The 13,235-nt window shown below is 40.3% G+C and overlaps 1 protein-coding gene across 1 annotated transcript in view; it reads left to right on the top strand.

Annotated features, from left to right (window-relative positions):
- The window catches only part of LOC127543146 (mitogen-activated protein kinase kinase kinase kinase 4-like), a 216,880-nt gene that overhangs the window by 168,699 nt on the left and 34,946 nt on the right, over nt 1–13,235 (top strand). The window contains exons 19-20 of the mRNA XM_051969166.1: nt 10,188–10,317; nt 12,154–12,306. Of these exons, the coding sequence (XP_051825126.1) occupies nt 10,188–10,317; nt 12,154–12,306 (283 nt within the window). The remainder of the gene's footprint in view (nt 1–10,187; nt 10,318–12,153; nt 12,307–13,235) is intronic.

A 13,235-nucleotide genomic window follows, 5' to 3' on the forward strand; every position in this document is an offset into this window, starting at 1 on the left:
ACACCAATTAATGGTCACTTGCCACACAGGTACATGGCATACTACCTGCATTTGCTCAGATGACTAGAGAGGAGAGTTCCTGGCCTCCCTCTGGCTTCAGTTTGCTATTCTAAACACAAACCAGAGACCAGAGGGCTGAAAGTAGATTTTTCCAGCCCAAGACATGAGAACAGAAGCATACCAATAGGTATTTTCCTCTTCCCATGAATCACTGACTGAATCCTCTCTACAGGAGCCATCCTCTAACTGTCATAATCCATGTCCAAATGAGGAAAAAGTCTGCTTTCTTCCTAGCCATCACAGTGCCCAACCAGTTCCCAGTGAGCATTAGGTAGTTGCAATGTATTATCTTTGTAGGGTCCTGACCATTTTCTGGGGGCATTTTTCTTAATGGCAGATCACCCATTATTTCAACTACTCGATATGGGGTGCCCATTCTTACACAAGCACAACCAATCAGGTACCCCAACCACAGTTGTTACCACAGGATTGTGGAACAAGTATTTCTCCAATTATGGCTTCTTTGCCAGGAACCTTTTTTTGACCAAGGTTGAGACTTGGAAAACATGCTACTCAAGGCAGTATTTGCTTGAGCGGGAATCATTAAGTCTGAAACTGCATCTTACTATCCTTAAGGAGATGCACACCCTGAGTATTGTAATCACGTGCTACCGAGTGTGATGGAATGAGTCCAAAGCCCGAGTAGAAGGCAGAGTAGAAGACAAATGGGGCCTTTTTAGTACTCAAGTGGTAGCAAGAGTGGTGCTCCCAACTTTCTTCCATATCCTCCCTATCCCAATGTTTGGATAAGAGCCATTTTTACCTGCTAACTTGTACTCTGAAGTCTTAGAAGATTTGGGGTTGGAGAAGACATGGCAACACTGTGGTTCTCTGAAATGAATACAGTAACAAGAAAAAGGTGCTATTTTTAGTTTGAAAAACAAATTCCCCATATCCATGAACAGAACTTCTCATTTTGCTTCAGACAAGTTAATTGCAAAATATACTGTCACCACGAGATATTTCTGGAGCTCGGGATATGCCCACAGAGCCCCTCTTGGGGTTCCACACAGTACTAGGCCTGTCCTGCTCTGCCTGTTTGTCTGTCCCACTTTGAACATTTGTCAGTTTAGTGCTCTGGGCACATCACCAGCTCTCTGGAGCTCGTAGAGGCCCTCTTCTTTTAGTCTAAACACACACTATTTTCATATTTATATTTGTTCATGGCCATTGGTATTTAAAATATTTTAAAAGAACATTAGAAACCATTTAAAGTCTCTCCCTTTTTAACAGTAGATTTGTTCATATATATTACACACACACACACACACACACACACACACACTTACTCACTCACATATTTATGAAGAAATCCTCTACCGTTACTAATTTTGGATTCATTCACCAGAAATTTACAAAGGCCTTTTTTAGGTCCTACAGAGTTTTTATACAGAGTTGCTTATTTGCTCTCCTCATAACCCCTACGAGTTTAGGACAGAGATTATCATCCCAGAAAATTGCTCATGGTCGTATTAAGTGGCACAGGTGCGATTTGGACCTACGTCTCATCTTGCAGTTTGTCTTTCTTCCTTCTCTGAGATTTCTCAGGAAAGGTTTATTTAAAAAAAAAAGGGAGGCATGGAGAGAAATAGATTTTATTATTTTTACATTTTTACTGATGTATTTTGTTTTTATATCATCATCGTTTCTGATATATCTCTCCCCATCCCTCTCCCCCATCTCTTAGGACAAGTCTTCCTAATAAATTTCAAAACTAGATTGCTTTCTTTTGTAATCCTATGTATTTTATTTTATGCATCTAAAAATCTTATTCTGAGAGAGAGAATCCATAAAATCTACCTGACACTACCCAAAGGGATCCAGAACACCAAAAAAAGAGTTTAAAAATTTTGCCTTAAATATATAAAACAGGCATTTAAAAAAAGTTGGGGAAAAAAATTTCAGTCAAACAAACCAAGCCATCAACAAAATGTAATGATATAATGAGATGTTCCATACCCAGCTCTCCATCCCTAGCTATCTCCACCTCCTCCTTCAGCAAAGAAGGGAGGGTGGTACATGAGAAATAGATTTTTGAAAGTATGGGTTGATAGAGACCGACAAACTCCGTGATTTGCTCCATATCCGCTCTTCACTTAACGCAAGCCCGATATATCTAAATTCATATAAAAGATCAATTGCGATCCCATTACAAAAAAGAATAGCCAGCTACAGTTTATGTGAAACCCAAAAGAAATCTAGGTATTATGCAAAATGAGGCACATATATTCTAAACCAGCATTTCCCATTTTCTTTATCATTCAACATAAGCTTTCCTGTGTGATGACCAAATTATATATTCTCATTATTACCACTTTGGAAACAGATACTAAAGCAACAAACTTATTGCAAATTTGACGATAAAAAGACTCAAATCACTACGTCCCCACCTAGTTCTAAATCCTGTGAAGTAAGAAAAGTACAAGGGTTAACATCTATCAATTAAGTATGAAGAAAGATGGCCAATTCCGCAATGCTCTTTAAAATATGATCCCTCGTGCAAATGGCTGAAACATGAAGGGGTCTCTCTCACTTATGGGAAATGATGGTGTTTGCTACAGAGCGAACACATTCTATGTATTCTATGTACTATGGAACTAGTAGTTCCACCTCCCTAAGGTTGGGATGGAGGTCCCCATCTTTTTGGATGACTATGGGCTGATTCTGGCCCAACATTGACAGGGGTCTCTATTTAATTGAGAATTTTTTTTTGAGCAGCTGCTGGGAACACAAATGCCTAGGCATTCGAAAGTGTGGGTATTGTAAGAAATTTATCTCCTCTCTAGTCTCCCCTTCCACTAATATCAAAGTGTGCAAGTCAAAGCAGCATGGCTGAGCCTTGTTAAAGTCGCACCCTAATGCTGTTTAGTGAGCTTCTTTCCAGATGTGTTTGTTGCTGGGTTTCTTCTTTTCATTAATTGGACTTTGTTACCAGGCACCCCTTAAGCAATGGAGGATTGAGTTTCTCAAGGAGAAGGGCCCCAAAGGGACAAGAGATGAAAGCCAAAAGCAGAGGAGTAGAATCGAAGGTAAAACTAACTGTTTGAGAAGGGGGGAAAATGAGTTCCCAATCATTGTAAATTTCCATTTGTATGTGATCAACAGCCCTTCCCTGAATGCCTTGAAAACTTTTAATATTAGCTGGGGAAATTATACCTTCCCTTGGCTCCTCCATGCTTTCAGGGACAAAACACCATCTCTTGGCTTGCTTTTCTTCCTCACTGAATCACATGTTTGAGAATGTCTACAGATACATTCGGTTTTAATTAAAACACATTTGAAAAGATACTTTTACAATTAAAAAGCTGCTGAAAATAAATGGGGTCAAGAAGGGTTTACATGACTCCATCGATCCAGAGCCATTATAAGGCAGAGAGGGGCACTCCCTAAACATTCGCTGACTTTTTTTTAAGGTTGATGTTTCCTTGTATCAGTATCAGGGACAAATACTACACTGACAAATTAATAACCCAATTCAGAGTAGTATTTGTAATATCCTACAAACTAGTTTTGGTTAGGTTTTTTTTTTTTTTTTTTTTTTTGGAGGGAGGTGGAGGAAAGAAGGATCTTAATCCAAATGCGCAGATAAAAGTACCATCTGTCAAGATCCTATAACTTTGTACATAGTCAAACAGTAGAGAATAAGGATGAGATCAAAGGTGTCTCCAAGGAAACAGTCATTGATGACGAAAGAGCAGAGCTGTCTTAGCCTTCTGGTGTATGCTGTGGCTAAGTCCTCCTATACTTTATGATACAAACCCTGCTGCACGGATTCTCTCTAAGGACAGGGAAATGAGTCATTCAGTAAGCATTTATGAAGTAATTAAGGTGGGCCCACTAGAAATGCAAAGACAAAAGTATCTCTTCCCTCAAGTAGTTTATAGCCTAATGGGATGAAAAGTATATGCATAATATATGCAAGCAGGTTTTTTGGAGGGAAGCACCAGTACCTGGAGGCAATGGGAAAGGTTTCAGGGAGTTGACCAATCTTGAACTAAGTCTTGAAGGAAGCCAGGTCTTCTAAGAGGCAGATGAGAGAAGGTACATTCCAGTCATGGAGGCTAGTGCTCAGGTACAGAGAGGGAGGATTGTAGGTGCAACAACAAATGGGCCATTGTGACTGATCAAAGAGTGTATGGAAGGGAGTAATTTGTACAAATACTGGATAGGTAGGAATGGGTCAGGTTGTAAAGAGATTTAAACATCAGAGTAGCTTATAGTTGACCCTAGAGATAGTAGGAAGTCATAGGAATTTGAGTAAGCATAAGTGTGGGACAGGATCAGACCTGTGCTTTAAGAATATCACTTTGAAAAAAAACAAAAATAAAATAAAACAAGAGGAATATCACTTTGGCAGCTGTCTGAAGAGTGATTGAAGGAGGGTTGACTTGAAGTTGGGAGACCAAATAGGAGGCTATTCCAGTAGTCCAGGTAAGAGGTAATAAGAGCCTAACTTAAGATCATGGTTATGTAATTGGAGATTAGAGGACACATTGAAGAGGTGTTGAAGAGGTAGAAATGACAAAATTTGGCAGCTATTAGATATATAGACTGAGAGTAAAGAGCTGATAAGGTTACCACATGAGAGCAGAGAGAAAAGAGAAGGGACCTATGATAAAGCCTGGGTCAATAGCTACAATTAAGGGGTGCAATATGGTTATAGAATCAGCACAGGAGACTGAGAAGGAATAGTCAGACAGGTATGAGGAGAACCAAGAGGGAATAGTGCCATGAAAACCTAGAGAGGAGAGAGAATCCAGAAGGAAAAGATGATCGACAGTTTCAGATGCTAAGGGATCAAAAATGGGAATCAAACACTGGCCATTAGATTTTACTATTGAGAAATCATTGATGGCTTTGCAGAGAGCTTCCAGTTGAATGATGAGCTTAGAAGCCAGCTTTCTGAAGGTTTAGACGACAGTGAGAAACAATTATAGACAACTTTTTCAAGGAGTTTTCCAGAGAGCGAGGAGCTCAGTAGAAAAGTGGCAGGCGTAACCAGACTACACAGAGCTTCACACAGACAGCTACACACAGTTCACCTTACTCCTCTGCTCTTTCTTCCAACAAGCCAGTCAACTCTGCCTTTTCAGAGTATGCTAAGAAATGCCAGCCAAGTAGCTTGAGCTAGCTCTGTTTTTATAAGCTTTTGAAGCCTCAAAGGGAGAGAGAGGTCAGGACCCTCTCAGGTTATTTGGTGATAGCTGCGGCCTTCTTGATGGTGGTAAGAGTCCTTTCCCTAGATGAAAGGGATACTGAGACCTGTTTGTCTTTTTTCTTTTCCCTGAAAAAGGTTGTGTGGTTGGGCCTTATCACTTATATCTGGTGGCAATTGGCTCACAATGGAAAAGGCACACACATTCTTTCCTTTCGGTTCACACGATCATAGATGTAGAGCAACAAGAGACCTTAGAGGTTATCTCATCTAACCCCTCATTTTACTGAATGAGAAACTGAGGCCCAGAGAAATTAAATGGGTCCAAGATCATAAGTTAATAAAGGGAAGAACTGGGATTCAAACTCAGGTCCTGTGACCCCCCCAAACACAGCACTCTTTTCATTAAGCAACACTTGCTTCCAGCCATAATAATCCAATCACCTTTAGCAAATCACTTCTTCCCCCATTTTCCTGGACTTCGGTTTCCTTCTCTCTAAGATGAGATAGTTGAACTAGATGGCCTCGAAAGTCTCTAACAGTTCTAGAGTTAGAAATCTATGATCCTTTAGAATTTCTTTTCTCAATTCCTCATTTCACACCACCAGATGAGAAGTGAAAAATTTGTCTTCAGCCAGGGACCAGTCAATTGAACTGACTTTGACTGACCAACAGATCAATTGAAAGCATTACTCCAAAAGCCCCAGAGATTTCCCCAATCACTGGAGAAAAGAGTGGTGATCTATCACCTGACATTCACACAGCCCTTTTCAGGTCCTCAAGCACTTTCCTACAAATCTCGTTTTTGCAATATCACAATGTTTGGGCCCAGGCCTTATCACATAAAAAACTTGTCCATGGTTATATTGCTTGTAGGTGACATAGGTGTTACTTGAATCCATGTCTCCTAGCTCCCAACCCAGTGCTTCTTTTACGTATAAATCAGTCATCTCATGAAATCAGCAATACCTGTAATATGAAAATGTTCAGTGAGCCTAAGCCGACTGAAGCATATTCTCCAAGGCCTACTTGCTCCACTGAAAACCATGCTTATGGCCTTTAAAAGTGGGTGCAGCTAGGTGGCCCAGTAGTTAGAGTTCTGGCCCTGGAGTCAGGAGGACTGGAGTTTAAATATGACGCTTGACACTTATTAGTTGTGTGACTCTGGGCAAGTCACAACCCCAATTGCTTCACCCCCCCCAAAAAAAAAATAGTTCAAGGTCTCTACAAAAAGGCCTTTTAAAAACACCATAAACATGAGGATCCCAACTCATAGATGGGAAATCTCTTCTAGTGGAAGAAGCTTGAGCAAAATGTTCAAAAAGACAACCCTGTGGGAGGCTCCATAAACTGAGAGGAGCCAAGGACAGGGAAAAGGGAAGGGCAGAGAAACATGCCAACCCGTGCCAGGCCTGAGTCATCCTTTTCCACTGGGCCCCAGTTATCTCCCTGGCCAGTTCCAGTTTTCTTTTGACTTAAGGTTCAAACTTGTACTATTCCCCAAAGACATTTGAGCAACATCCCCAGATAAAATATGTTATGGTTTAGCTCCACAAAAATGTGGTTTTGCTCTTTAGGTTTTTTGTTGCTGTTATGAAGATGGTCAATCAAAAAGAAGCATTTGGTCAAACGTGACTTTACTGTCATCCTCACGTATGGTAAGGTTTGCAGATTCAACTTTCAAGAATTGCATTCTTGAAAATAGAACTGAATCTATAGTTAGGGATTCTCCTACCTCCCTTCAGGTACATTTTTTTGCATTGTTCTAACTCAAAGGCTTAAGCCAGAGAATATGCTCTGTGATTTCATCAAGGTAGGGTGCTCCAGGTGAGGAATCCCCTGTCCCTGTGCAGATGGGCACCTGCACGGCCACTTAGAATCTTGAGAGTTGCCTTGAGTTACTCATGGCATCACCTGGTCAGCATTTGTCAGAGGGAGGACTCGAAAGACGGCATCTCCCAACGCCAAAGCCAGCTGTCCACATGGTATCCAACTGCCTCTCCAACCAGAGAAAGTTCATTCAATTGACAAGCATTTATTAAGCACCAACTGTGTGCCAGATGTTGGGGATGCAAGTCAAAAAATGAAACCATTCCAGCCCCCATAGTGCTCTCAATCCACTTGGAACAAACACTACATACCGTATAAACCGAGACAAACTCTATCTGAAGTTAGTTGGGAAGGGTGGAGTACCCATTGGAGGCAGCAGGAAAAGTCGTTAAAAGGTAGTACTTGAACTGAGCCTTAAAGAGACCATAGATATACTTGACTCATGAGAGATTAGCATACTTTTGGACTTCCCTTTCCCAAAATAAAACTATTTTAAAAGCCCCAAGTAGCAAATATTAGATAGCATAGTACATAATTTTATAGAGGAAACTTTTTAAAAAAGACTCAGATATGATTTCATACTCTTTTGATGATCTTCACTTCTCAGTAATCATAATTTAATCTAATCTCTTCTTACCAGACTTTGATTAGACTTGGCCAATTTAACACACTGGATCCTGTCTTGGAACTAAATCTCTCCTGGGGCTGGTACTGTTTTCGAGGATTTCAAGCGAGTTTGGCCCCTAAAGCTTCCCTGGGCACCTTTCCTTAGTTTTCTAGCAATATCATCCCACAAATTTACCCTGCTTAGACTTAAGGAAGTGCCTTGGTTTATCCTTGTAGCATTCTGTATCATTTACAAGACCTGTCCCTTTCTTCTGAAACTTTTGCATCTTTGTAGTATGTAGGATGCATAGAATGGATTTCTATTTGAGCTTGAAAGCCCCTTCACGATTGGTTCTACCCAAGCAGAAAACTTCTCTGGCTATTTCCCGTCCATTTTGGATGCAGCATATTCCTGGCCCCTCCTGTCAGTTATTTATTTGACTTGAACCTATCTGCAGCATAGCAACCCCTGCGACTCACCTTCTTCTTCTTCTTCTTTCATTTACAAACTGTCTTTGATAGCAACCCATCTAGAATCAGTTTTCAAAAAGGGCCACGATGTTTTTAATATACCGCCAAGTCTTCCTCCTCAGATGCTTCATCATGATGTAGAAGAGTCCTTAGCTTCCCAAGGTTCTGATTGACTTTGACAACAACCAATCCAGAATCAGTTTTCAAAAAGGGCCATGATGTTTTTAATATACCCCCAAGTCTTCCTCCTCAGATGCTTCATCATGATGTAGAAGAGTCCTTAGCTTCCCAAGGTTCTGATTGACTTTGACAACAACCAATCCAGAATCAGTTTTCAAAAAGGGCCATGATGTTTTTAATATACCGCCAAGTCTTCCTCCTCAGATGCTTCATCATGATGTAGAAGAGTCCTTAGCTTCCCAAGGTTCTGATTGACTTTGACAACAACCAATCCAGAATCAGTTTTCAAAAAGGGCCATGATGTTTTTAATATACCCCCAAGTCTTCCTCCTCAGATGCTTCATCATGATGTAGAAGAGTCCTTAGCTTCCCAAAGTCCTGATTGATAGAACAGCTCACTACAGCAATTCTCAAAGTCACAGAGGGGTCACAGAATCTAAAGGGGGAGTCCATGTGCTGCCCCCCTGAGCATGCTGAAGTACTTTCTGCCAGTGACTAGTATTATGTTAATATTACCATAATTGAAATTTGTTTGGGACATTAAAGCTTGGAAAGTTCTTTGTATACATTAACTCATTTGAACTGCCCAGAAGCCCTGTGCTACGGGTGCTAAAGGTTGCTACGGGTATGAGGAGAATGGGTTTGTCACAGCAAACACTCAGTAACCTTGTTGTCCAAATAAAGGTCATTATTACTCTGTCAAGTCCCACCTCTGACAGTGAAGGTTAAGGGACTCAGGACAAGTCACTTCACTTCTCAATATTACTAGAAATTGTAGAGAATGTCCCGAGCTGCACCGGTAGAGGGAGTTTCCTAACTAGGGAACTCCTTCTAAGCAAAGTACTCGTGTCTCTAAGTCAGTAGTCACTATTTCAGAGAACATTGGCAGAGCAGAATGAGTAAGGATATGTGATTTTGAAACGAGGAATCACAACGCTGGCTTTGTAATATCTCAGAGTCAGAGAATTATAGAACTAGAATCGAGAGGAACTTCAAAGGCCACTTAGCCCAACCCTCTCCTTGTATACTGAGGCCCAGAAGGAGAAGAGACTTATCCAAGGTGACGGGAGTGATCCTAGATTTAGAACTCGCAGAGATTTCAGCAGTCATCTAGGCCAATCGAAACCCAGGAGGGGAAGGGACTTGTCCAAGGTCACACATAGGATCCTAGATCTAGAGCTGGAAGGGAATTTAGAGCCGACCAAGTCATTCTACAGCTAAAATATTGATACCCAGACTTAAGTGACTTGCTTGAGGTTACACAGGTAGTCAGTGGCAAAGCTGGGATGTGAACCAGCTGACTCTAAATCCATTGCTCTTTCTATTCTACCACACTACCTTCTGCGGCTCCATTTATGTTAAGGCACATTATGAAATTCCTAAAGGCATCTCTTATTGATTTGGTTTTTCTTTTGTTTTCTATAATTTTTAAAAGAAGACTTGCCTTGGGGCACTTTAGGGGTGGGTAGCCATTATGAACTCAAACAGCATGAAGACAACTCAACACAGTACTCCCCACTGAGAGCTGGTGCCGGGTATAAATCCTCATCATCTCTCTCCTGGGTTCTTCCTTTGACTTCCCCACCCTGCTCTCCTAAGACTTCTTTCTCTATAAGTCAATATCAGGGCTGCACGTTCAGGAGGCAGAACTGTGCCTTTTCCCCACCCTTAGCTCTACTAGATACAAATGCATGCTCTAAGGACTTAGTGCTCCCCAGCCCCAGATCTAGAGAGTCTCTCAATGCATGACGCTCCCAGTTTGGTGGGTAGGTCAAAGCACAGATGCTGAAAGCTCATATTCCTCTAGCAGTGTGTGCCTCCCAAGCTGGGAGGACAGCCTCCTTCGATCACCTCCCAATCAAAATGGTCTTGCTTTGATTCCTAGATGACAAGCTCTAAGAACAAGACATCCAAGAGCATCTCCTCTTCCACTTCATCATTCACCTCGTTTTTCGATCCCAGAATTCTACAGTTCACACCTCCTACCAGCCCTTCAAGACGCATCTTTGGCGCCTGTAAGTGTGCCTGCCGTGATCTCAGATGTATCACAGCCTCTGTGGTTTTTGGGTAGTTGGGAAGGGAGAAGCAGGGAGTTGGCCATTCATAAATATTGGTGTAGATCAGGTTCAGATCAATACTTCTTCTGTAACTTAGAGAGTTAGAGGGAAAGGCCCGAAGAGATTAAATGATTTATTGAAGTTCACATAACCAATATGTGTTAGAAGGGAACATGATTCCCGTTCTCCAGACTTTAAGACCTGCAAACTCTCCCCGCTGCTTCTCATTGTAGTCATTAATTACTCAACGTGCTGATAACAGCAATTTTTTGTTTTGTTTTGAATAGTATTTTATTTTTCCAATATATGCAAAGATAGTTTTCAACATTCACCTTTGAAAAACCTTGTGTTTCAATTTTTTCCCCTCTCTCCCTCCTCCCCTCTCCCCCAAGACAGCAAGCAATCTGATATAGGTTAAACACGTGCAGGTCTTCTAAACATATTTCCATATTCATCATGCTGCGCAAGAAAAGTCAGATCAAAAGGGGAAAAAACACGAGAAAGAAAAAAAACCAAGCAAACAAACAACAAAAAGGTGAAAATCCTCTGCTTTGATCCACATTCAGTCTCCATAGTTCTCTCACTGGATGTGGATGGCACTTTCCATCGAAAGTGTATTGGAAATGCCTCGAATCACCTCATTGCTGAAAAGAGCCACGTCCATCGCAGTTGTTCATCATATAATCCTGTTGTTACTGTGTACAATGTTCTCTTGGTTCCGCTCACTTCACTTAGCATCAGTTTGTGTCTTTCTAGTCTGCTCATTGTGTCTTTTAGAACAATAGTATTCCATAACCTTCATATATCATAACTTATTCAGCCATTCCCCAACTGATGGACATCCACTCAGTTTCCAGTTCCTTGCCACTACAAAAAAGGCTGCCACAAACATTTTTGCAATAGCAAGTCATTAAGATAGTTTTGAAACTATGTAACTATGTTTATCTCATATTTTAATAGTATCCATGAAGAGAAGAGGTTTTTTTGGTCAAAAATATTGTTAGAATCCAGTTATTCTGTACCTATTGTATACCCCTGACCTAGGAACCCTCTCCAAATGGAAAATCAATTTGATATGACCTATTTTTGAATTATACAAGAGTATTTTGTCTTACATATCAAGGCTCAATAAGTAATTTTGAATTTTGAAAAAAAATAACATTTTTTGCACATGTGGGTCCTTTTCTCCCTTTTATGATCTCTTTGGGATACAGACCCAGTAGAGACATTGCTCCATCAAAGGGTATGCACAGTTTGATAGCCCTTTGGGAGTAGTTCCAAATTGTCCTCCAAAATGGTCGGATCGTTTCACAACTCCACCAATAATGCATCAGTTTTCCCACGTCCCCTCCAACATCTATCATTATCTTTTCCTGTCATCTTAGTCAATCTGAGAGGTATGAAGTGATACTTCAGAGTTGTCTTAATTTACATCTCTCTAATCAATAGTGATTTAGAGCATTCTTTCATATGACTAGAAATGGCTTTAATTTCTTTGTCTGAAAATCGTCTCTTCATATCCTTTGACTATTTATCAATTGGGGAATGTAACTCTCCGCTCATGAAAGGTATCATTTGAATGTATCGCTGTGTCCTGATTAGTACAAATAATTTATCCCTTGAATATATTCAAATTTAACTCTTTGAAATTATAATTACACAAAATATGGTAATTGGTTCCAGCCCAGTAGAAATATTAAATGCAAATTCAAATAATGGGGATTGATCCCTACTGAGCTAATAGAATTGAATTAGTCTTTGACAGCTTCTTCCTTTTTCTTTTTTTCCCATCAGGTGAAGAGAAATCTGGATTTCGTCGTAGAAAATCGAGGAAAACCTCTATTGTCAACGTCAACCCTATCAACGCTCGCCCACAGAGCGACAGTCCTGAAATCCGCAAATACAAAAAGAAGTTCAGCTCAGAGGTCCTCTGTGCAGCTTTGTGGGGTGAGCTGATCCTCTTTGTGCTTGTCCAACCTGAGTCCCAACCATGTGAAAATTAGAGAATGAAGTCATTTGTTCCTAATTTTCTCTGTCAGTCAAAAAACATTTGTTAACTGTGATCAAGTTAGCCATAAATAATTGGACATCTGATGACTTTAGTGACCTAGGTACTCATTTAGAAATATATTGTTTTTATTTTGTTTTTGCATCTCCATCATTAATGAGTGTATCCATAAATAATAAAAAAGAAAAAGGGGGAAATCAATCCAGCAAAAGCAATCTTTTTGACAACACATACAATATGGCACATCTCTAGGTCCTCATCGCTTCATCTCAAAGAAGAGAGAAAGAGCTGTATTTTCTCAACTCTTCTCTAGGGCCTGACTCCATCATTACAGTTATTCAGCATTTACTTTTCTTTCTTTCTGATTACATTGTTGTAGTTTTTGTATATATCATTTTTCTGACATGGCTTACTTTGTAGCAGTTCATGTAAATTTTGTCATACCTCTGTGTATTCTTTGTATTCATCAATTCTTATGAAGCATTATAAAGTACCATTACATATAATGCATTTAGCCATTTCCCAATTGAAGGGCATCAATTATCATTTTTCTAACTTGAAACCAAAAAGATACAACTCTGTGTGTATAAATAGTAAAAATCAGTTCATTCTCTCCATTCATCCCTCCTTCCATTCATCTTCCTCTCTTCCAAACTTCCTAATCATGCCATTAATCCAGACCTGAAGGAATGGTAGACAGGAATGAGAGGATGAGCTAGAGAAAGCTATTCTTGTCTCCATGGTTAGGGAAAGTCAACTGGTTATCTGATGATTGCTTCTCAGAAAAGAATCATCAATTTTTTCATGCCTAGAGCCTTCACTTCTGTGATCTCAAATGACCAGTACCAGGACAGTAGAATAGGGAGGG

This window comes from Antechinus flavipes, chromosome X, assembly GCF_016432865.1.
Source record: "Antechinus flavipes isolate AdamAnt ecotype Samford, QLD, Australia chromosome X, AdamAnt_v2, whole genome shotgun sequence".
In the NCBI taxonomy this organism is placed as follows: Eukaryota; Metazoa; Chordata; class Mammalia; order Dasyuromorphia; family Dasyuridae; genus Antechinus; species Antechinus flavipes.